At 30.9% G+C, this 26,737-nt stretch overlaps 2 protein-coding genes across 2 annotated transcripts in view; both read right to left on the bottom strand.

The window, feature by feature from the left end:
* LOC129798103 (uncharacterized) overlaps positions 1 to 8,098 on the bottom strand; it is a 92,846-nt gene extending 84,748 nt beyond the window's left edge. Inside the window, exon 1 of the mRNA XM_055841078.1 lies at positions 7,839 to 8,098. The gene's annotated coding sequence lies outside the window, so the exon portion shown is untranslated. The remainder of the gene's footprint in view (positions 1 to 7,838) is intronic.
* Positions 8,099 to 12,285: 4,187 nt separating this feature from the next.
* The window catches only part of LOC129798102 (uncharacterized), a 55,988-nt gene continuing 41,536 nt past the window's right edge, over positions 12,286 to 26,737 (bottom strand). The window contains exon 4 of the mRNA XM_055841076.1: positions 12,286 to 18,809. Within this exon, the coding sequence (XP_055697051.1) occupies positions 17,967 to 18,809 (843 nt within the window). The 3' untranslated portion in view covers positions 12,286 to 17,966. The remainder of the gene's footprint in view (positions 18,810 to 26,737) is intronic.

The following is a 26,737-nucleotide window of genomic DNA, read 5'->3' as shown; positions in this document are numbered from 1 at the left end:
CTCAATGTCACTAACTAAACTGCTACCATGCTAAAGAAGGATATCGAAAAAATTATGAGCCACTTTAAACATTTGCAATAAGAATTAGGAAAACCAAACATTTTACTCACAAAGCGAGTGTTACTCGAACACTCTGAAAAACACAGAAGCTTATCACCTTTCTTAATATAATTTATGCAACCTTTAGGAAAACAAAACAATATTAACATAACCTCTACAATGTTCCGGCGATTCCAGCTGACCAGACGATTAATTTTGACAGTTTAGTCGATTTTCGATATTTATTTGGAAGAAAAAACAGTGCTCCAGAAAATGTGGAAAAAAGTGTTTTAAAGATCTTCTTTTAGTGCAGTGATAGTTTCCGCGGGTTCACGGGGGTACAGTATAACCGTAGGAAAATAATTCTTAATTGTGGATAAAATTTATTTCGAGAAAAAAAGCAATGACGAATCCAAACCCCCCATCGTGTGAACGCTGGCCCCGGGGGCAAGAATCGCACAAATCGTCATATTTTTTTCATTTTCCTGTCCAGGAAAAACCAACAATTCTGTGATAGTGGACTAGGCATGCATAGAAACCTAAAGGATCAGAGATTTTTTTGGTGTAGTGCAATTTATTGCCCATTTTACAGTTTAGTCAGAAAAAAATCCTGAATATGAAGCACGAAAAAACGTGCGAAGGCTGCCTACATTCCCCTATATTACGTTAGTTTGGACTACCTGAAAATATTCAGAATACTTGTGATTTTTTTTTTCTACAAAAAAAAAATTTATTTCCGAAAGTAATGCATGCGTTAAAGTATCCCGCACTTCCCTACTTCTAAAGGAAAAAAATTATGAATAAATAATTAAATTTGTCTAGTAATATTAAATAATATTTTTTACTGCTTATTAGTTTTTCAACTTTAAAAGCATGTTCGAGTGGCAACTAACGTAATGTAGAATTTTGAAAATTCAGGGAGATCACCTCCTTCCGGGCGCGTCAGTGGTGTTTTTCTTTTCAGGGATACGTAAAACACACAGAACTCTTTGCCAAAGCTTTCGATGCGGCAGTGCGCCTTCCTCAATGGCTAAAAAGGAAGGGTAATTTTTATTGGAGACTGTCATGAATACCTTTCTTTGATGGTTTTTAACTCACTCAAACTGTGATATTGTCTCTGAAAATTGTCTTAAAAATTCGTGTCCCTGAAAAGAGAAACACCACTGACGCGCCCGGAAGGAGGTGATCTCCCTGAATTTTTAAAATTTAAAAGCATGATTCTTGTGGTAACCGACTTATCCTCAAAGGGTTAGATGATATAGAATTTTATAAAAAGAGTGTTTTGTTTTTATCATAAATATAATGCCCAACGCACAATAACTTTTGTTTGGTAAACATATTTTCGACATTGCAATGAGAGTGAGTGAGAACTAAATCTATTCATCTCGCTCATTCTCATGGGAAATTTTGAAAACATGTTTACAAACAAAAGTTATTGTGCGCTGGTCATAATACTGAAAAATGAAAGTAATTGTAGTAAGTTCATAAATAATAAAAAAAAATAAAAAATAAAACAGAATTAAATAATATCTGAAAATAATAAAATAAAAAATAAGCATTTGGAATACTAATACAAAATATTGAAGTTAATTTTTTTTAGATACGGAATACAACGAATTGTGATGCCATTTGTTAAAATTTATCTATATCGTAGTACTATATTTCATTACAAAAAAATAAAAAAAATGAAATATTAATTATTTTACGCCAAATAGTTAAGGAAATTATAACCAACAGAATGAAAAATTGTGATATCATCTTAAAGAATCATCTATAAAATATAATCTAGATAACTTACAGCTCTGGACACAAACATATTCTCTCTCTCTTTTCCACATTTAGCATCGACAATCGACACTCTTAAAGACACTAAGGAAAAGAAGTCGAAAAACCCCAAGATTTTACAAATACATTCCCAATATTATATTAAATTTTTAACAGTTACAAAAGTCGTGAACAATTTTGTGAAGCAAATTGCATATAACTTCTTTTTATTTCCTTTTGCTCTCAAACAAAATATTGAACGAATTTAACTTGGACAAATTTCACTTCCAGCACCAATTGAACTCACGTCTTGGATAATATACTTAAAGTCAAGAAAAAAATTTCCAAAGTGACTTGCTTGCTTACTATTGAAGCCACACAATATAAAATGTGAATTGGGATTTTTTCTCCTCTTAGACTATTGCTAAAAATACATTGTACGTGGAGAATTTCGCAACACATCCAATTAATATCAATTTATATCACATCTAGTATCAATTCAATGCACGAGTTAGGCGTAATAACCTGCGACAAAAAGACGACAAGACCAAGGGCTTATCATTGAATCGCAGTTGTACAATCTGTCTTATCAAACGTAATTGAAGAAAAGATAAAGAATCTTCAGAGGATTTTGTTCAATGGCATTGTTTTTATATTTTGAATTCACAAACGTACACGTTTTTAAATTGATTAGCATAAGTTTATTAATTCTTTCACAATCTCTTGATCTTTGCTATTTTAAATGAGAGCTTTCATAAAGATAACACCCACGAACATTCCTAGATGCTAATTATCTCCTTGTAAAGGCATACACTACCCCAAAAATAGATGGTATAATAACACTAAACCAGGCTAAATTAGTAAGACTGAAAGCAACATACGTTTTATCGTGGGTCTTCCCAACTTTAGGAGCTATTTAAAATAGTAGAGTATAACGATAAGTATCCAACTTGAATACATGATTTCAGAGGTTTTTTTTATTGCCTTTCACCTAATATAATTTGAGACCATAAAAAAATGCTGAAGTACATATATATTTATAACACATATAGACTTAAAGAAAAAATTAATATCCAAGGAAATAATTTAAGTGAGAAGACCAAGAATTTATAATAATTTACATTATATTACCTTGTTTTATAGATAAAGTATTTTTTCCATTTAAAACCAATAAAGAACATAACCAACTAACATGCCAAACTTATATTCAACAATGAAAAAAAGCTTCAGCAATTGAAACAATTTATAAAATCCCCTTTCATTGTTTATTGAATATTTAACTTTACCAAAAAGTGAGTTCATTTTCTCTCACACAAGATACTTTTTTCATAAATAGTAAATGTAAAACTTCCGAACTAGTTTAAATTTAAAAGTTTGCCGCAACTTGCCAAAAGGAAAATTCATAGAGAAAATGAATTAGAAGGAGCATAAAAGGAAACATAATTCTCTTATAAGTGTCACCAAGGCAGGATTAAAATATGCATGATATTAGAAAAAGTGCAAATCGTATATTAAGGTTAAACTGCCTTCCATCGACCGGTTCATCGATTCGACCGGTAGAGTTATTTATTCAATTTATTTATAATTGCTATAATATTTTTAGAGTATGATCTAACATTAATATGTCAATTATTCCATAAATAGGGTAAGTGTGCCAAATTCCGGCCAGCTTGCAATTTCGGCCACCTTTTTGTTCCTCGAATTTCCATGAATTTTTAGTTTTTACATACTCTAGAGATTATACAATGCAAAAGAATAACAAAAAAATGTAGCTTCGACAAACGAGATGACGTGAAAAAGGCATTGGAAGAATTCCTGAAGGGCAAGGAACTATGAGAATCGAAGTGGCCGAAATAGGGCGCCAAAGCTATGTCTACATTTTTATTCATTTTAAAATGTATTAAGAATGATTTTAGAGTAAATAAAGACGATAAGCTATCTTCAAGGTTCTAAGCAACACTCCTTAAGTAAAAGGAATAAAAAAATCAATTTCTATTAAAGATATTACATTTCAAACTTGAGAATTTGGCGCTTGCATGCAACTATGTCGAAATTTGGCACACTTACCCTATTACGAATCAGTGGCAATTTCATAGAAATTGACCATCAAATAGATCAAATATTTAAAAATTAACTCACTGGTCCAGTCGAGGAAACCGGTTGAGTAAGGGTACTTTACCTTATTTTGAAATAGTAGGAGATTTGTGGATAATTTCGGACATGTTGCACGCCCTTTTTGAATTAATTTTTTTTTCAAGAGTGTTGTTTGGAACCTTAAAGAGTAGTGTACCATTTTTATTTTCTTTAAAATAAGTTCTTAATAGATTTAAAATTGCGTAAAATATAAATATTTCTTTCTGTGCAATATCGGACACTATTCGAAATCTCTTGCCCTTCCACAACAGTTCCATAAGGATTATTCCACAGGATCTCATTCGTGGGGGATTTAAAAGAACTTAATTTATTTCCTAAGTTCACCTCCAAGATATTTTTAGATTTCTGATAGGCCCCAGAACACTCAGATTCAGGTGAGTGATTGAACATTGGATAACCAGCTTTAGTGTGAAGTCACGAATCTGAGACTACCACTGGATTTAGAATAGAGTTGTAGCCTTCACAGTAAAAAAAATGAACACTATTAATAGTGTGTAATCTTTCACACCACTATTATAGTGTTAAATTTGGAAAAGGTGTTTAATTTAAAATTGTTAAATTTAAAGTTGTTGAATTTCAAGATGTTGAATTTGGAATTGTTGAATTTAAAAATTGTTGAATTTTTATGTGTAAATTCAAAAATTGTCGAATTCTGTTTATTGCTGAATTTTCTTTTCATTTCTAAGATTTTGATTTTTTTTGCCTTTTAGACATTTTTATTGGTTTTTCCTGTACTCGGGATCCTCCCTAATGCGAAATGATTACATCTGATGCTCGGATCTTCACGATATTTAATATGCATATAAATTTTTGATCTTCTATATGACTTTTGCCCAATGAAAAGCATCTCGACTGAAGTATAAGTCTTAATTTGAAATTCAACAATTTTTACACAACTTTTGTTAAAAAATTCAACAAATTTGGTTGAAATACACAAGGCTTCACACTGTTAAAAATTATGATCAGACTATAATAGTGTTAATTTTTGATCATGTGACAAAAAATACCATAAAGTAGTGTATTTTTCACAGTATAATAATGTGAAAAACTATAATCATACTATAAGAGTGGTAATTTTTAGAATTTTTCAAACAGTTTTAAATCACGAAACATTGTTGAAATTTTTTTTATGATTAGAAGAGTGAGAAATTTTACATAGATCGCAATTAAATAATTAATTTATCCGATTTCACACTATTATAGTGTTAAAATTATACAATTTTCAAATTAAACAACATTGCTGAATATTTTTCAACTATAATAGTGGTAATTTTCAATCACGTGACAATAAATTATTAAATTATTGTGCATTTTTTAAAAATTTTTAAATTAAACAACTAAAATGGTCGATTTTGCACTATTATAATAGTAAAATTTTACACCTTTTTTTACTGTGTTGTTCCTAAAAAGCTCAGAATTCTAAATAACAACCAACTTTAATTATTTTTCAAATTTTAATGAACAATTCGCCCTTAACCCTTTAAGGACGATTGGAACACCGGTGTCCCATAAAGAAAATATTTTTTCCTGACTACCCAAAGTTATTTTTTTCTTATGTCTGTACATAATTGTAAAGTAGAAGGTTGAAGGAATATAGAATACTTTTGCAAGTCTCTAGCTATTTGCTATGTAGTAAATATTTAAGCTCAAAAATGGCGAATTTTTTAATTCTCAAATTCATAATTGATTTTATTTATTTTTTATACTTCTAATTTTTTTTAAGCAAAACCATTTTGGCAATAAAAGCTACAAAACTCATACGTAATATTTTTCATTAAAGCGAAAAATATTATTCATTGGTATTGTCAGAAAAATTACTTAAATTTTTGGGCTATTTTTGTCCCTATCGTTCATAGAAGCACAAAATACACCGAATCAGACTCTGTTGGACTTTCCAAGGTTAGATGTAAGACTTATCATTGATTATGTTTCTCAATTTAATTTTTATTGCTGATTTTCAGTCCGTAAAAAGTGTCTCGTCATTAAAGGGTTAATATTAAATTTAAAATCAAAATTTTCAAAAATCCTTGGCCAAATAACCTTGACTGATAATTAATTAATTAAGTTAAGTCGTATTGCTAAACCTTATACAGGCTTTAGACGAAAAATTTATGGCTGAGACTTAGCACTTAAGTCATAGTCTGAAATAATTGAGTTGAGGTTAAGTCCAAAAAATTTTGAGGCTTATGTGCTGGACAGACCTATGGCTGAAGCTGAAAGATGACTTAATGTAATTATAGTCAAAATATTGATTAGACAGAATCCCATCAGTTTAAGTTAGCGAGAAACTGCCATGAGCCTAAGGTCTAAAGCCAGTTTAAGGGCCCAAATAAATTCCGAGTGATCCTCAAGAATATTCTGCGTGTAAATTTGACAATAAAAGATTTATCTCAAACTGTTTTACACTGAAGAATTGAGATCATAAATTAGAGGACCTGTACTTAAATTTCCTTTTATCTAATACGGGCTTCAGACCTAAGGCTTAGCAATCTGACTTAATTCCTTTAATTCCTTATCAGGCATGATTTTTTTTGGAAAATTGTTGTTTAGGATTGGATATTAAGGGCAAATAATCCAATAGATTTTGAAAAATCAATAAAATTACTTGTTATTTAGATTTTTGAGACCTTCGGGAACTGGGCTAAACCGGTGGCAGCCAAAATCCCGAACGCCAAAAAACCGAAAAGGACAAAATCCCGAAAGCCAAAATCCCGAATTTTCAAAATCCTGAAATCGTGGAAGTAGCTATGACAATTTTAGGAATTCGGGATTTTGGCGTTCGGGATTTTGGCTTTCGGGATTTTGACCGGGATCAGGGCTAAACCTCTAGTCTGAAGCCGACTTAACTCTTTATTGCCAAATTTTATGGGGTAAATATTCTCGAGGATCAGCTTGAGTCTATTTGAGCCCTAACAAATAAAGGATTAATTCTTCTAGAGCGGATTGGGCAAGAGGCTAACAACCCCTTCCCATAAAAAGCAGAATTGTTTCGAACACTCGCAAGGAGCCTATGATATGACGGACTTTACGGCAATATCCTAGTCTACATATGTCCAGAAAGCTACTAAACAGTGAGGCTGAAGGAACTGGATTAGAGGACGTCCTAGAAAACGATGAAGGGAAGTAGAGGACAGTGTCCTTAAACAACTGGAAATATTAAGTTGGTGGATGGTGTTAAAGTAGGGTCGTCGGGGAGGAAATTAGTCTGAATACCCGGCTTTTAAAAGATTTCTGTATCCACCATTGTTTGTAAAGACTATCTTTAATTTTTTTAGGAATGTAAAACCTCTAAAAACAATGAAAGAAAAACAAAAAGTTATGATATCTTGATTAAAGAAAAGAAGTGTCCTATATTGCAAGCTGTCCGAAATTTAGCACAGTTCCCCTATTATTGTTTTGCTTATTTATTTTCATATCAAAAGTATTTTGGTGTAGATTTCTAATAATTTTGAGGGAATGATACCGCATTTTGACATTCTTGTGAAATGTTTCAAATTAATTGGGAAAGTTCTTGAGTTATGAATACTTGCAATTCTACTGACAACTAGATAAGAAATTTGAGAATATTTGAAGGAAAACTCATTTCCAATCTAGAATACCACATCATCAAAACTTTTCAACGACTTTCCACTTAAAGAACTTTCAAAACATATTCCATTTTCATATAAGTGAACACCAGTAAAACCCAATAATTTCCTAACATAAATTATTTTGTAGATACAGTTGTTAATAAGAAAAACCAAGAGTTAGACAACCTGATGTAAGGTGAATATCATAGTTATACTTTATATTTTTCGTGGTATTTGGTTTTAATGGTGAAAGGCTTCATTAAGTATATCTCTAAGCCACAGAGTGTTGGACAGTGAAGCAAACAATCTCACCGGGTGATGGCATTAAATTCAACATCCGCTGGAAGCACCTCACAAATGTCAGGAACATATTTTTGTGCCATACTTCCGGAAGCCACTGATTGAATGTGGCAGCTGGTTTGAAAAAGTGCAGCCAAGAGGTATAAGAAACCACAAAAGACAAATTAGCACGAACGTCCGAAGGGAGAGTGTTGTTCAGTGTCCGGAAACACTTAAGACTATGGGCAGTATCGATTGGGAGATTTGTCGCCAGAGATTGTTCCATCGTGACTGTGTGACTCTATCTTGAAATATATCAATACAGAGGCAAAACATTCACAAATAGTGTGAACGAGACCGGTGAACCTCTATAAGCTCACCTCAATAATCTAGCTCTGGGCGTTTTTATTTCATCTTATAAACCGCCAACATAATTCACTGGAGCAACTAGTTTTTCAAGAGCTCTAATGATGCTCTTTGCAGCTCTGTCTTGTGTAATTCCATTTCATCTACAACCCATCTCGTTCTTTAGTCTCAAGAGTGCATTAAAACACTGAGAGCAAAACAGACAGATTAAAATTTAATCTTCAAGTCTCTATGGAAAGCTTTCATCGTTACATGATTTCAAAACTTCAATAACATGCGAGATTCAAAGAGGATTAAAATTAATTCTAGTTCTAAAATGCTTTTATCAATTGAAGTGTAAAAAAATAGCATATTAATTACATTATCAAAAGTTTAAAAAACTAAACTACTTATAAATAATACTCGATGACTTAAAAACTCCTGAACGATTCTAAACCTTCTTCTAGGACTAGACTGTATTCAGGAAGTCTTAGGCAGTTGTCTCTTCTAAAGATCAAGTAGAACTTGGGAAAAAATAAAACGTGTTCTTAGAAATTTTAGAATAATAAAATTGGGATAATTTCGGTAAAATCATTCCGATATCCGAAGAGTTAATCGCATTTTTGAGATAGGGGAAGGTTTCGAAGTTTCGTATTAAAAAAGCAGTCCAAGATATAAGATATTTTACTGAATGCCACAAACACCGAATCAATTATATCACTATATCAAAAAAATCTCTTACTTATTGGGTTCATAATTCTGCCTCACAAAATTCCTGGAAGTCCTTGGATTTTCCTCTACAGGAAAATGAAAATGTAGCGGCATTTTTTACGAATGTGCCCTGGTTAGCTCAGCTTCGTACCACTTTTTCCCACCTCTGTAAGCCTCATTTTCCCCGAAAATATTACATCGGACACAAAAATTTGGGCATCACTACTTAGATAGAACTTTCATCTACTTGTTTTCACCATTTGTAAGAGGTATCACGCATTAAACATCAATTTTAAGCTACTTTTCTAACACATGTTTTTTGACACTCGGAAAACCATTTTTTCCCTGCATTCTGACAGTCAGTTAAGAGCTTGGTTAGGTGTGATTCTCTCATATTCACACCTATTGTAATCCTCAGATTTTCTCTGACACCTCGAATTGGTCTTACAGAACGTATTTCGGATGTAACTGATTTCAAAAATGACCAGCCACGAAATTAAAGTGAAATGTGGGAAGTTCCATTTTAAAACAAGGAAAATTGAATGAGAAATACTCAAAATATATCGAAGTGGCAATTAAAGAATCACATCTACCATAAGCAGTCTGGTTTCATCACTGCACATATAAGAAAGTAGTAATCACACCTATTGTAATCCTTGTTTTTTTCTCTAATTTATCGAATCTGTCTTACAGAACATTTTTTGAACATCAGTGATTCTTAGAATTACCAATGATTAATTTAAAATAAAATGTGAAAAATTCCGCTTGAAAAAGAAAAGCATATTGGAAGAAAAATTTTCAAAACCCAAATTGGGATATTGTTTAACACTTTAAAACCCAAAGTGGCATTTTACTCCAATTTTAAGTTTGGAGCTTCTTGTTAGAACTTGTATTCAATATTATGCTAAAGTGATAACACGAATGTGTAGAGAATTTAATTAGCTTCCGTTTAGTCCAAAAAAATAGTTGATAACTTTTTTATTATTTTATTTTTTTTTATTAAAAATAGGGAAAAAACCAAAAAATGGGCGTAGAATACCAAATTAGCGTAAAATGCGACCTTTTTTATATGGAGTTGACGTTAAAAATGGACATTTGAATGGCTTGTTCTACATAACCTGAAAAATGTGCACATTTTATTTATTTATTCGTGAAAATGTTAAAATAATAATTAAAAATTAAATAATATAAAACCTAGAATTGTTGTAAAGTAGTACTGTAGAGAAAAATAAGGTAAATAAAAATTGCTAGGAAAAATGAAATTCAATGGAAATAGGCATTTGATACGAGAATCTGTAAAAATTTACTTTGGCATTTTTTTGTCAATCTCATAAAATTTATATAAAAATTACAAGAAAATGGAAAAATATTTATTGGAAAATGAATTTATGAGTCGTAGAACGGCTGTAGAAGTCTTACGGAACGAAAAACTAATGTAAAAATGCTTTTTTTGTTGACAATATCTGCACTGGCATTTTATGCCAGTTTGGTATTTTACGTGATTTTTTGGCTCGGGTTTTAAAGTGTTAATATCCCAATTTTCTTGTGAATTTATTCAGTGGAATCTCTGATAAGTCAAATATCCCGAGCGTCGTGCACAGTGTGACCCAAAACAGTGAGGAATTCTCAAATTTCGTGGTCAGTAATTTTGACAGATGGTTTTACGAAGCTGCAAAATTCAATTTTCCTGAACTGCAAGGGTGGTGATTTTTATGAATTTTCCTCCACCCACAAAAACGACCCCCTTCAAGCAAAAAATTTTCACGGTAAATATTAACCCTAAAAAACCCTCTATAATTTGGAATAGCTGCTTTTTCGAAAAGACACTTGCAGTGTGCAAAAATGCATAAAATAAGGTAAAGTACCCTGTAGTCGGCCGGTTTCTCAACTCGGCCAGTGCGACTATTTATTCAATTTACGTTAAATAATACGTTAAAAAATTGGTTAAATAATTCAACTGGCCGAGTTGAGGAACCGGCCGACTACAGGGTACTTTACCTTATTACACATCAGAATTACAATTTTAAGCCCATTTTTTATTTTTGCCTTTTGGACCCAGGAAAAATGACCTAGGCTTCCAAGTTTGTCAGGAAATGTGAGATGTAGGACTAGCTTTTAGATTATATGTCCATGGATGAAATTCATTTAGTAACTTGGAAAAAAATCAACTTTTACGAAGCTGCAACATTACGAAGGTGCAAAACCTTCCCCTACATGTAATATTTGTGAAGTTTTACTGGGAATTTACAAAATTCTCGTAAATCGTATAACTAACTAAAAAGTTCGTAAAAGTTTGTACCTTTTCATAAACATTGTTCGTAACATGATCACTTAACTAGCATTTTTTGTTATTTTACAAACAATTGTTCGATCATTTTGATTTTTCTGATGAAAATCTACGAACAAATTACACAATTTTACGAACATTTTTTTTTGTGTATTTACAAACATTTACGAACAAATGTTTGTAAGATAACAAAAAATGCTCGTCAAGTGATCATCTTACGAAAATTGTTTGTGAAAAACCACAAACTTCTACGAACTCTTTAGTGGGTTATACGATTTACGAACATTTCGTAAGTCCTCAATAAGAATTTGCAAACATTTACGAACTATTTTACAAATTCTCATTTTTTTCTGCCGATCTTAAACAAAAATGTTTATACTCTGAAAAAAATGTCTTGTGAAATTAACAAGAAAGGTTTGTGAATAGGATGTTCTTCTATACAGAATATGGCAAAATTTTGTCAAATCGGCGGCCAACTGGATTTTGTTTAAAGCTTGTCAAAAGGATGTTTTTCTATATCAAATGAGAGAAAAACTTTTGTCAAATTAGTAAATAACATCCTTTTGACAAAATTTTAACAAGATCCATTTGTCCGTTTAACAAGATATTTTTTTTTAGAGTATATTTCAAAAATTTAAATCCACTTTACTGAAGATTTTGTTCTCAGTGCTGAATCAGGTACAATGACGGCGTTGTTCTGTGAAAATGTTTGCAAGATGGCAAATGCACAAAAGAAGATGAAAACACCGTGAGCAAATAAGCAAGAAGGAAGCAATTCGCATTTATTTGGTCACATTCTGTTCCAGCACAACAAGAATTCTTGCCAAAGTGCAGCAAGGTCAGCAAGTCATTAGGTTCAGAAGAAACGCTAAAATTACTCCCTTCCAGACGTAATTGCGAAATTCACTGTAATTACCCTAGTATTCTTCCAACTATTTCCACTGTTTGCTCTGTCATGTCCAAGAGGGAATACTGTGCCTTATCAGTAGCACAAAAGAATATCCCACGATAGCATCGAACACAGTTTCAATTCCTGCTAAATTATTGCACTGAATTCTGACGCAAGTCTCTTCAAAAACTGAGAAAGATCTTTTTGCACTGATTATAGAGAACAGACAGAATAAAAAGCCACACAAATATTCTTGACATTGATATAGTTAAGCTTTTTATTTTTCACTGTTTTGTTTTCTTTTAATTTTATAGTGTTATGATAAAATAAATATATGATTCTACAGTATATTATTCTATCAGTTTCTCGAAAAAAAAAATTGTTTTGTATGTATATAAATATATTACAAGCATTTAATGCCATTTTAAAATATATTAATTGTATCCGCCTACAAAATATATAATTTTATTTTACACAAATAAATTAAATTACAGTGTAATTAGGTACTTGTTCATTTCTTGTACAGACAAATTCCAATAAATTATTGTATTTTGTCATGATACAAAAATTTTTGTATAGAAAATTCAATTTAATAATTCAATGAATCACAAAAAAGGGACGCGAAAGTATTTAAAATTTCACTTTTTTTTATAAATAAATTTAAAAAAAAACACATTGTTGCAGATAAGTTAAACACTTACTGGAGAAATTATTGAAGGTTACAATAGGACTGAACATTCAAAGCTGTATCATACATCATATTAAGCTATCGCATGATTTTATTAGTCTCATTTCATGAAACATTTGCCTTTTTATATATATAGTATGTTTATATATAAATTCAATGTATACAATATAGTTTGTATTTCAATAAAATATCTTTTTCAAAAATATCACGAAGAGTTTTTCTTGCTTACCAATAAATTATTAAACATGCCATTTATGATCTAATTTGGTCGAAAAGATTTCATTCTGAAATGTTTGGTTATGGTTATCTTGAACCTAACCTCAAAATAAATTTGATATATTTGAAAAAAAAAAGATTTAATACTTCTTCATATATCTAACAATTATTTTGTAATCAATAATTTGATTATTTGAGAAACGAGAAAAAAATTTAAACTTGATTCAATCTTAAATAAATTTAGGTTACAAAAGATTTAACCTCAAAAAAGGTTAATCAAAAAAGGAAGTTCTAATATTTATCTTAGACGTTCTTTTAACATATTATCAAAAGTAATATTAATATTGTACTTTTATAGCTGTCTCGCTTTCTGGAATGATCAAACAGGATCTATAAGTAACTAGACTCTCTCAACACTTTTGACAGTCTTGGGAACTAACAGATAATTGTATACAGCTTTTTTCAACCGTCAATAAACATAAAATAACACTAATTACCTCTTAAATATGCTTTTTGGAATGACAAAAAAGTAGCATTTCTAATCAAAATACCCTTATATTTTTTAGGTTATGTTTAACATAACCTAACATTCCATAAGACTCTTTTGACCAAAATAAAAACAATGTGGCATAACTTTCCTTTTTTAATAAAATGTTACGTTGTAATTGTCATAAAGTTTCAACAAACCGATAGTAAAGCTTCAATGATGTTAAATTTCAATTGCTCAATGGATTTCAAGATCAAAAATCTCACTCAATTTGCATTTTATAACAGATTTAAATTTAAAAGACCCTTAAAAATTCAGGAAAAAAATATTTATGTTTCCTTGCTTGATTGTCTAATAGTCTTCACAAGATTTTTCCAATTCACAAATCGCATTTTAAATATTATTACATTTTGTTTTTATTAACAATTATAGTTAAATTTGTAAACCTGTTTTGAAACAATGTGATTTTATAATTTTTTTTCTTATCTAACTTTTCTTAAGTGTGTTTAAATACAAATTTATTTTACTTCAAATGGGTTGTTTATTCAGTTCGTGCAATTAAAGCAAATAATCCAAAAAATAAATCATGGAAAGTTCTTGAACGAACAGCAGTATTTTAAAATCACTTTTTCTTCTAGGAATGACATAACCTAAAAAGTCTATTTTTGCTGCTGATAAATTTCTGATAATTTTCTATTTTTGCTGCTGATTTGAATTTGAATGATTATATTGCAAAAAGCTTTAATCTGTATTGTATCAAAACAGTAAATTTGCCTTGAAGCCTCTATGCGTTCAGAGCGATATTCGTCAAAAATTGCATTTTTGACAGAATTTTGACGTTTCCAAGAATTTTTTGACGAAAATTGCTTCCAATGTGTACAGGCTCTTATGAAAGATGCCATTCTAGGTTATTGGTTAATCAAACCACTTTAAGGATCAATTTCTGCACAGAAGAATAATTCAATTTGATATTACTTTAAGAGGTTATATCTAAACATAACCTCATTTTCCAATACAATTTTTTTCTTTAAAGAAATTTCCTCCAAAATATTGCAATGTTATTTATCAAATTCTTTATTATTTCATGAGCCTTCTTTTGACTGAATGCTGTTTTTTCAAGAACTTATTCAAATCTTGCAAAGTAATGTTTCTTTAAAAAAAATAAATAATTCTAAAGAGTCAGTTTTTGTAAGGTTCAAAGTTCAAATAAAAGTCGTGCTGAAGTGGTATTTTACCAAACTACTTCTGCACAGGAAACTTGTCTCTACTATAAAGTTATTTCAAGGTCATTTTAAGGTTATTTCAAGACGTTTTAGTGTTATTTCTAAAAAATAACCCCATTTTCCAATGCAACGTTTTTCTTTTACGAAATTTAGTCCAAAATATTGCAAGTTTATTTATCAAATTATTTATTAATTTGTGAGTTTCCTTTTCAAAACAAGAACTTATTCAAATCTTGCAAAAAATCACAAATTAAATAAATTTAAAGGGTCAACTTGTGGTGTTCAAAACACAAAGTTGTTCAGAAGTATACTCCCGCTGTCCCAAAAAGAAGTCGTACATTGTTTCATACAAAATGTACCAGCAAAGGAGTCTTTTCGGGACGGATGGAGTATTAAATTATTTCTGAACAGGAAACTTGTGTTTGGCTACAAAGTTATTCCAAGGTAATTTAAGGTTATTTCTAAACATAACCTCATATTATAATACGGTAGACTCTCGATCAATCGGTTCTTTCTGAATCGGTCGAAAAATTTTGTTGACAATTTTCACATTTAATTATCAAGCTAATTCGCTCAAATTCGCTGTAGTTCTTCCTATTTCATCGTGATTCTTTATAATTGAGCATTTTTTGTGGAATTTACAAAGGATGTGACGCCAAAATCTATCGATAAACCGAATGACATTTTGCCCCAAATGCCCAATTGAGAGAGAGTCTACTGTATCACCTCTTATGTTCCGGAACCCTTCACAGGGTGTTTAAAATTTATATCTATATTTTTTCAGTGTTTTTGAGAACCCTTTTTACAAGACTGTATTCTAACCTTGCAAATTAATGTTTCTTTAAAAAATTAAATAATTCTAAAGGGTCACCTTGAGGGGCTCAAAACAAAGTTGTTCGGAAAAAGATTATTACCAAATTATTTCTGCACCGGAATTTTGTGTGAACCGCAAAATTATTTCAAGCTCATTTTAAGGCTATTTCAGGATAATTTAAGGTTATTTCTAAACATAACCTCATTTTCCAGTATCACCTTTACTTTTCTGGAATGTTTAAATTGTACATTTTTAAATTATTCAGTGTTTCTGATATTCTTTTGTACCAGTTAAGTTTTAGTCAGTTTTTATTTAAGAACTTATTCAACTCTTGCAAACTGACGACTTTTTAAGAATAATATATCAATTTTAAAGGCTATCTTGTGGAGTTCAAAATTCAAACCCCCCAAAAAATGTTGAAAAGCAGTTTAAAAAAAAATCGCGTGAGAAACTTTAATTAGGGTAAATGTCCTAATTCAAAACCATATTCAGACGCTTTAACTTTGACAGAAGATTCAACGCATTAAGTTCATATTTTTTCTGGAAAGAATTACATAAATTTGGTCCTTGACTCTTCTAGAATGTTACTATTTAGTGAAAATTCTTTAGATATAATTTGAAAACTTCTTAAATAGAAGAAAAATACGCGAGTGTAAAATGCTTCTATTGGAAACAAATTAATCCAAATGGAGACACGGGAAAGTTTCTAATTGGAGACAAACAGTGTAACTGAAACTGCGACGAAAGGCTTCCAAAACCTTGTTGAGTTGGTCTTGAGTGCAGGATTTGTTTTTATTCCTGGTATTCTGTCCTTTCCCATCTAAAACAATATGAAAATCTCTCCAATAAAAATCATATTTCCGGGGTTTTCTATTAAAGCATTTGCAGACACTTCAGAAAAACCCTTTTTGTTCACGAAATAGGTAATTATTTCATTTGAAAACTTCACGTACCGTTAACAATAAAGATTAGGACTTAATTTAACTAAAATTATCCAGAAAAATGAGAAATGTTAACCCTTTAAGGACGATTGGAACACCGGTGTCCCATAAAGAAAATAATTTTTCCAGACCATCTAAAGTTATTTTTTTTTCTTATGTCTGTAAATAATTGTAAAGTAGAAGGTTGAAGGATTCTATAATAATTTTTGCAAGTCTCTAGCTATTTGCTATGTAGTAAATATTTTAGCTCAAAAATGGCGAATTTTTAAATTCTCAAATTCATAATTGATTTTATTTATTTTTTATACTACTAATATTTTATAAGCAAAACCCTTTTGGCAATAAAAACTACAATACTGATACGTAATATTTTTCATTAAAGCGAAAAATATTATTCATTGGTATTGTCAGAAAAGTTACTTAAATTTTTGGGCTATTTTTGTCCCTATCGTTCAAGAAGCACAAAATACACCGAATCAGACTCTGTTCGACTTTCCAAGGTAAGATGTAAGACTTATCATTGATTATGTTTCCCAGTTTAATTTTTATTGTTGATTTTCAGTCCGAAAAAAGTGTCTTGTCGTTAAAGGGTTAAACAAAACGAATAAACAACAGTCACCATATTGTGTTTTTCATTAGAAAACATGGTCGATCGATGGAAAATTCGATGGTGGAAAGGTACACTTTTAATTTTTCTGAGAAATTATCAAATTAAAATATGTGAATATCAATAGATTTTCGCTTTATTTGGAGCAAAATTAACTAAATAATGAAACTGTGTTATAGAAAATATATAAATATAATAATTTAGTACTGTATTTATCATGAAAACAATGACTTTTCCATTTGGAGTAGCGAAAAATTTCCATTTGGAGCAGGTTTTGAATTAGCTTAATTTACCGTAATCCAAGATGATTTCAGGGTAATTTGAGGTTATTGCAAAACGTAACCTCATTCTCTACTATAACCCCTTTCCTGTTTGAAAGAACTCCCTTGGGCTACTTAAATTTTATATCTGAAAATCTTCTGTGCAGCAAAATTCTTCCAAGTATATTCCTGTTTATGTAAGACGTCTTGCATATTGCTGCTATTCTTTAGGAAACTCTATGAATAAAATTTTATACTGTTTTCAAAAGATCTTCTCAAATAAGTTTATTCTTCATGGTGCTTTCTCTGAAAGTACAATTCAAATTGAAGTTTTTTATGTAGAAAATTTTATGAATTGGCATTTTTTTCTAAAACATAAAGCATATTATAGTCATATTACTTCCATGCTCAATTGTACTTCTTCATATCGCATGAACTGTCTTAACAACCCTAAATTGTACAATATATCTGTACACAAATGTGCACAAGTGTTCTTCTGCGGGATTCACAAAATAATGGTAAAAGGTGCGTGGAAGAGGTGCACTGTATTACAGTCTAAACATTTTATAATGTTAAATTTTTGTGGTGTTTTTTAGCGATTTTTTAGGCGGGTGCTCCTTTTTTCTTGTTTGTTTTTTTTTTTTAGATTGTATCCATTCGTCTGCGATGTGAATCGAGACGAAGGCACATCAATCAGGCATAACTCTGAGATCCTTGGCTTTCAGCACAATGAAAATGCTCAGCACTGGATCCTCGATCAATCCAGTATTTCAGTTTATCCCTCAGTTCCTCCAAACTTTTAGATTTTGCCTTGTTAATCCTTTTGTATTTGACATCTTTGGGGCGTGTAATTGACCTATGATTCAACATGACTCTATTGTAATTGACTACGGGCGATGATTTTCCAGGAATGGAAGTGTTGCAGTTATTGTTGAAATTATCCGTTCCCGAATACCTATTCACATCAATTGATTCAGAATTATTTTCATCGTCAGCCGCAATAATTTTCTCAGAGCGACTTTTGAATTTATCCCGCTTCTCCGATACATTATTCCCACTCTGTGGTGTCTGATTTGGCTCAGAATCCTCCTCAACACTATATACAGTCTCTAAAATGTCGGGCCTTTTCAAGTAGCAATTGCTCCGACGGCCAGATGAATATTTTAAATTTGTCTCAATGGCATCCGATATCGATCGCACAACTGTCACGTCCGAAGGATACGGCTTTCGTTTCATGATAATCGAACTATTGCAATCTGAATCAATGTCATCCAGCACAACGGCCGAATCTGAGTCATTTAGCGAATCTAAATTCATGTAGCTGGCATCTGGAATATCCAGACCATGTTCACTCAGTTGGGAACATAGTGAATCTATAAATTTCTGCTGACGATGAATTGTCTGCTCCCGTTGACATAGTAGATTTGATATTTGTTTCTGCTTCTTTATTAACCGTGACTCCAGTAAGATTAATTGACTCGTTAGGATGTTTATTTGATCATTGCGTGCCTTCTTGGTTCTGCAATTTACTTCCACCTGCAAAGAATATTTTAATGAAAATCATATATTAATTATAATTCTCCAACAACTCCTCATTCCATCTATAACTTTCTTTTCAACAAGAATCCAACAAGCTCCTGTTAACCCTAAATTGCCTGATAAAACCTTAGAAAATTTACCTAATTTTTTATGTGCAAAGTATAACCTTGAGTTTTTCATACACTAAGAAAAAACCTAAAAAATTAATACAACTCTATGGCAGAGTTGCATTAACTCTACACTTGAGAGAAATCCGAAAAAGTTAAAATAACATTCCGGAAATGTTAATTTTACCCTGCATTATTGATCCGAAATCGGTGTAAATATTATGCTTTTCAGGTGTATTATGGGTTAAAGTTACCTTTTTTCATGTTAATTTTACACTTAAAAAGGTGTAAAATTAACATTAAAAAATGTTGATATATTTTTACACCTAAAAGTGTTAAAGTTATGAGGAAAAAAAGTTAATCGCACCCCATTTTTTTCTCAGTGTACGAATATCGATGTAATTGTTACTCTTTTTCGTTGTAAATTTTAGTAAATAGAGTTGAAACAACTCTTACTGTGTTATCACACTTGCATATTAAAATTTTAATGTGATTCACATTAATTGTCGCTTGTGAGCGTCCAAATATGTTATTTGTGTCTTTGAGTCACTTAATATTTGGGTTATTTTTTATTTATTTATAAAAAAGTGGACTTGGCCTGCAAATATAAGTTTAAATTTACCTAAAGCATAAATATTTTTCACATTAAAAAATTAATGAGAAAATCGCATTAATTTTTCGCATTAATGCTATAAATCAATTTATATCAAATTTTGCGGGCCAAGTCTACCTTTTTATCAACAAATAGATCAAATTTTGAATATAAAATGATTTAAACACACAAATTACACATTTGAACTCTCACTAGCGACAATTAATGTGAATCATATTAAAATTTTAATGTACAAGTGTGATAACACAGTTAATGCGCGTTAAATTAATTCGTCGGATATCGATGTAATTATTACTCTTTTTCGATGTAAAATTTTATCTCGACTGAAGTATATGCTTAAGTGTTTTCGTTTTAAGAATATACTTCAGTCAAGAACATTTTCGTGTGACAAAGTTCATATGGAACATCAACTAGAAATATGCCTAACAGTGTTTTATGAGGACACGTGCGTGCATCATAATTTAATATTTAGCTCGGAACAATAGGGAACTTGAGGTCAAGAAAATATTAATAAAGAAAATGATAAAATAAAAAAAATGATAAAATAGAAAAAAAACATAAAATTACAAAACATATTCATTTTGGAATTTGAAAGTTATTTTAACTTTGAAAAAGATTTTTTTAACTCTTGAAACGCGTTATTTTAACCCTTAAAACAAGTTATTTTCAGTATTAAAAAGAGTTATTTACACTCTTTTGACTTGTAAATTTTAGGGAAAAAAAAGTTACCACAACTCTTTCGAATATTACACCTAAATAGAAGCAAAATCAACTCTAAAATATAGTTAATCGAAAATTACAACGAAAAAGAGTTAATTTAACATCGATTCGAGTAAGTTTTACTCGATTATTTTTCTGACTGTAATCAAAGGGGTTTATTTTACAATTTTACAACTTTTTAGAACAGAAAATAAGTTAAATTGAATAGTTTTAGGTTAGATAAACAAAAACTCTATAGTAGACATATTTTGTGTTTTGAAACAGTAGGGGAGACTGGGGCAAAAAGCCACAAAACAGATATTTTATTTTTTTGCAAGCTACTCGAGCGCTTGAAAAATGTCTAATTAGTGCAGTTTTATAGGAAATTTACCACTCTACAACTTTGTGAAAGTAATTTTCCTCTATTTTGTAAGGAAATACGTTTATCAAGCCTCTAAAAGGTAATTTTGTGACCATTCTCAAAAATGCTGGGACAAATAGTACCAGACATGGGGTATTATCATATTTTGATTCGCTTTATTGCGGGCTTCCGTAAATTTGAAAAAATACCTAGAGGACATATTTTCATAGAAAATTTATTCATCTACACCTTTGTAAAACACCGTTTTCTCTGCGAGAAAAGTGAGAAAACGAGAAAAGCGCTTTTCAAGCTATTTTAGAAAAAAAAAACACACAAAAGACTGCAAATCGTTTGACCAATGTAAACAACAAGCGGCGAGACATGGTAATGACGTTTCTTTTTGCCGTGAGACATCAGAAATTGCTTCGCTTTTTATTACTTTTTGCTCTATACCTTTTGTTACTTTTTACCCCAAGTGGCCATTTTTAATAAAAGGATTTCAGGAGAAAAGAACTTTTGAGAAATTCTAAAATAGATAGCGGATTCGTATTCAACAAATCAAAATTATTCAGAAAATATTCACCAGTGCATCAATTTTGGAAAATAAGTAGGTAATGATTGTTATCTTCTGCAAGGAAAATATTTCAAAAATAGGGCTAAAAATTTCGATGTTTTTTATTTTCGAAATTCCTTGTTCGAATTCTAAGAAACTTACGACATTGAAGAAAGTCTATGGAGGCTATTTATAGAAAAAAATTCCTCCGCTATCTTTTTTACCTTGGAAGATATTGAATTTTGAATTTTTCGATTTGTGACTTTTTGCCCCAGTCTCCTCTATCGATAAATCTATATCTGTCCAATCAAGTAAATGTCAACTTCTTAGTCATTCTTGGTTCAGTTAATGTGATAATCTTGAAAGAATGTGACTAGTAAATATCTATTTTATTTTCTTATTATTTATTTATTTATTTATTTATTTCAAATACTACGCTTGAGCTAGAGCTCTTAAAAGAAAAATTCTGACATGTAAGAATTCAATTTATTTTGGCTACAAAAAGTTTGAATTTTTCAGAATCGACAATCGATACTATCAAGAATAAGTTATCATGTCACCCCTGTTTGAAATGTTTCCAAGTCGACAATGAATCAATTTCTGAACTGAGATTGTAACCCAAAAATGCGACTGAAAAGGCTAGTAGCTGAATATACTGCTAGCGACATGTCGTATAACTTTTCATGTTCGAAAAAGTTGTACATTATTCCAATTATTTTCAAATTAGTCTAAAAATAAATTTAAAATCGCAAAATATTGTCCATTCTTTGAAAATTCAATATACAATATAAAAATTTAATTACTTAAGATTATTTACGAAGAATTCTCAAAGGCATCTCCATAGGTTCATATTAAAATCGACAAATACTCCAGAGATATTAGCAAAAGAATGTTTTCTATGGCTTTAGAGAGGCAATTTCGGGTACCAAGAATTAATTAATAAATACTGCTAACAATATTGCTCCCCCAAAATTTTAGAATGTTGAGTAAACTTCACGGCAAACCACCCTCTTCTGTTCCAGTCACTTGATATTGTCCTCCACCTCTCCAAAGCACACAAAACATATTTCACCTCTTCTTTACAGCAATTTTCATATTTTATTACTTCATCTCCTTGTATAGGTATTTTTGGTGGAGCAATATTGTATTTTGCATGAGATGGTTAAAAATGAAGAAATATATACAAAAAACAAAAAAAAAAAAATTTACCTGAGTGAAGGAACCAAATAAAATGTGCTTGTATGAACAATTAGTGTATAACTTTTGTCACTATTGCATCTTTTTTTTCACCATGAACACGTGCATACCAGAAGTAAAAGCTATTAGTGAGCATATGGAAAATTGTAACTATATTTAGTGATACATGAGACACATGAATACCAAAAAAAAATATCCACTTCACAACACACATTCTGTATAATTTCATTTTTAAGCAAATAATTCCATTAGAAGCATTACATCGAAAAAAAGAAAAAGAAAAGACAGAGAAACAAAGCAGATAATTTTCCAACAAAAACAGACACAATTATGCCAAAAAAGAAGATTCCGCAAGAAAGTAATCCAACAGCACTTTAACTGTTGTAGGATTATTAAAGTTTCTGCTATAGAAAAAAAAAACAACAAGATTTTCACATAATGCTTGATATGATAAAATCCATTCAAGACTAAAATAGCTTCTTACAAATTTTTTGAGACCTAAGCGCAATTTGCATTTAATTCCATTTAATCTCTAAAAAAATAAATTAAATGTGATTAAAGAAATTTAGGTCATAATTTGATAATTTTCCGACGTCAATCTCTCTCGGAATCATTAGGAGAAATATAATCTCAGAAGCATTTCTTTCTTATCTCCCTCTTTCACACGGTACAACTCGCTTCAAGACATCTCTCTTGTAATTAATCCTTTCTACTTTCAATCAGAATTCTCGAGATTAAACTTCCTTTAAGTGGCACATGGTGTATTCAGTAGAATGTAGCTAAAGCGGATTGTTACATCCTGCTCTGCAGAAATATCCAGTACAGAGTGAAATTTTTATTACGAAGGAAAAAGCGAAATGCATATAAAGAGGGTTTCAAGGGGGAAATATCCAAAGAAAAATTAAAATTCTTAAATAAATCAAATAAGTATTTAATTTAAACGCAATCAAAAAAATATATTTAAAATATTAAACCAAAAGACACACGTGAGGGGTTAGGGTAAGTGTACCAAATTTCAGCCAGTTTCTAATTTCGGCCACTTTAAGTATAATTTCGGCCAAGCAAATAAATTAATTAAATTATGTATGCAATCTTCGAATAGTCAATGAATTCATTTTGCTTTTAAATATTTATTCATTTTAGGATGTATTAACACAAAGACCCATTCAAGTTTAGGTATAATTTGAATTTAAATTGCGTTGTAAAAACTCAGTGTGGAAAGAGTCTTACAAAAAATGTGACAGATCACTTGTGCTTCTAGCAGTCTTGTAATTTGTGGTGAAGTGTAGAAGGTTTTCTTCGGTGTTTCTCACGAAAATTGATTAGTTTTCAATTAAGATTGTTTCTGTTTATGTTAATAGTGAATCAATCTTTAAATTTCGGGTAAAATTTCCCAGCTGGATCCTGTATTTCGCGTAAAAAAGTACATACTTTGTACACTGAGCGTCTCTCCAATGAGGTAATGTTGCCTATTCTGGCAACATCTTTTGCTTCCCTACATTTCTTATTCATTTTATGTTTTTTTTCAATTTCTGAGTTCTCCAATGTCCAGAGAAAAAAACCATGGCTTCTACGAAAAAGATGATGTGGAAAAGGCCTTGGAAGAGTTCAGGAAGGGCAAATTACTATGGGTATCTGTGCGTAAATTTGAGATCCTACTCTTCAGGTCTTCAGGACAAATTACACGGAAGATCTCAGGGCTTGTGGGTCATACAAACGTATTAAACTAAATATTAAACTCGTTCCGTATGACGTTTTGAAATTTTCAATCCGTTGCTTCATAAATGGTGGTCACAAACAAGGTGGCCGGAATTTCACTCAAAGTGGCCGGAATACTACCCAAAACAATGTCCATATTTTTATTAATTTTTCAATATTTTAGCAAGTGATTTAAAGAAAACAAAGATGATAAACTAGTTTTCAAGGTTTCACACAACCCTCCTGAAAAGGAAGGAACAAGAAATATCAATATGAATTAAAAATATTGATATTTTTATATATAGATCAAATTTAGGACTTCGGTGCTTATTTGCAACTATGCCGAAATTTGGCACACTTACCCTATGTGGATTACAATGACTAAAAAAATAGTATAATTTTTTCGGCATATTAAAAAAATATTAAATTCAAGCTATTTGCCATAGGAATGTACAACAATAAAACCATATTTTCCGAAATTTTCATTGTTTAAAAATGTTGAAAATTCAGCCACTCAGACTTGATTTTCGGTGACGTTCTTGAAAAAAAAACTTACTTTTTGCTGGATAAGATTTCGTAAGTACGTAAATTTAAAAATCCAAATTTTTCCTGTTAGCCTTAGAGTTAAACTCGTACTTAAATGGTGGAGTTTTTGTATTTTTGATCACAATTTATTTTACAAAACGAAACGTGGTGTAAAATACGTTTAAAAAGGTAATTTTGATGTTAGATTCACCGAAAAAATCAAATTTCATTTATTCCAAAAATCCCTTTTCATGGATTTAGTTTTAAATTCATTTTCAAATAAAAATTTCAAGAAATATAGCTCAAATGTTGTGCTTTTATGTGCCTAAGAACTTGAATTAATAAATTTATTTATTATGTTGAAAAAGATTTAGAGAATATATGCTTTTCTTTTAGTCTTTTTGACTCACGGAATACGGGCTTCAGACCTAAGGCTTGGCCATATGGCTTAACTTTTCTAATTTCTTGTCATTCAAGATCTTGTGGAAAATTATCACTTAAGATTGGACAACATGAGCAAGTAATCCATTCATTTTTGAAAAACAAATAAAATTGTTTGCTATTTTCAATTTCGAGACTATCGAGAACTGGGCTAAACCTTAGGTCTGAAGCCGGTTTAACCCCCTGAAGCACGTCTTTTACATCTTTTTCTTTGATCAAACGTTTGAACGCGAAATTTATAAATTTTTCGTAAATGTACGCGTTTGTTTAAAAATATAGTTCATATTTTTAAATTTTAAACTAAAGTGTTGTAATATTTTGGGTTCGGAAAAGATGCTCCGCCTCCAATAAAACAAAAAGAAAATTTAGTTCTTTAATGATAATAATGGGAGCGCAATGTTCCATAGATATCCGTAAGGGGAGTTCGGGACATTTATTTTTATTTATTTCTCTCTTATATAGGGATGGGGTTGTCATTCCCATGTTTCGTGGAATCAAGTGCAGTGAAGCTCACTGGATGTAGTTCAAACAGAGAGATTTGAACTCGAGGCATTTGCATCATAGAGAAAGAGAGTATACTCTGCCACTTGACCCAATGAGTGCCCTTTTTAGTTCACTGGGTTTCTTGGTTAATTCATTTAGCACTCACAAGTTCTTAGTTTTCCCTTTGAAGCAGATAGAACATGGCTTTAAATCTTAAATTTTCACTGACAATAATACGGTAGTCGATTAAAACGGGCCAGAAATTATTGATTTTTATTATAAAATTGTGATAAGTTCAGATATGCTTATGGTAGCTGAGATACTTTACAGGTGATCTCGAAAAGTGCAATTGGGAGTGCTTGCAACTCGGAATGCGTGAAAATTCGATTTTGAGTTGAATTTTGGGAGTAAAGAATCGCGTCAAGCCAATTTTATCCCTTTCGACCGACTAGAACAGTACACCCAACGTATTCCGAGTTGGGTTGGAAACACCCCGAGTTGCACGCATTTCGAGGTCGCCTGTAAAGAACCTCAGCTACCACAAGATTATCTGGGCTTATCACTGGTTTTAAGGAATTGTGCGGCTTATGATTAGCTATCTAATACGGGCTTAAAACCCAAGGCTTAGCCTTATGGCTTAACAGATTTAATTTTCTCAATTAAACCAGTTAAGATTTGGCTTAAAATATCTTGAAAAATCATTGCAATTACTTGTTGTTTGGAAAATCCAGATCTTCGGGAATTTAGCTAAAAATCCAGGCAGAAGATCGTTGAATTAATAGAGTTGAATTTTAGGTTTGGGAAAAAAGAATAATTGTAAATTTTTAAAGGCTGGCATTTAAATGCAGGACACTGCGTTATCTAACTTTGAACCGTGTTTTCTATGTTGACAAATATTAATCTTTTGAAGAGAATATGGGCGTCGCAGATCTTTATGAAAATTATTTTTCACACCTGATCCTTTGATCATTTCAAGGATTTTCTACATAGATTTTCACTAGGTTTGGAGTATTTCTATTAAAAAAGAGATCTGGACAATTCCTAACTGACTTTAGAAGCTAACGTAACTATCCAAATCCAAAATAAAAGAAACCATATTAAGTTAGAATATTTTGAAATTATTTGGTTTAGGAACTGAAAGCTTTAGGCGTAATTTTCAACTCAAAACTACCTTGAATTTAATGAAATCTTTTCCAGAACTTTTTGTCAAAGATAAAAATATAACAGTCTTCAACGTTTCAAAGTTAT

Source organism: Phlebotomus papatasi, chromosome 1, assembly GCF_024763615.1.
Source record: "Phlebotomus papatasi isolate M1 chromosome 1, Ppap_2.1, whole genome shotgun sequence".
NCBI lineage: Eukaryota > Metazoa > Arthropoda > Insecta > Diptera > Psychodidae > Phlebotomus > Phlebotomus papatasi.
This window is presented reverse-complemented; position numbering and strand designations above follow the sequence as displayed.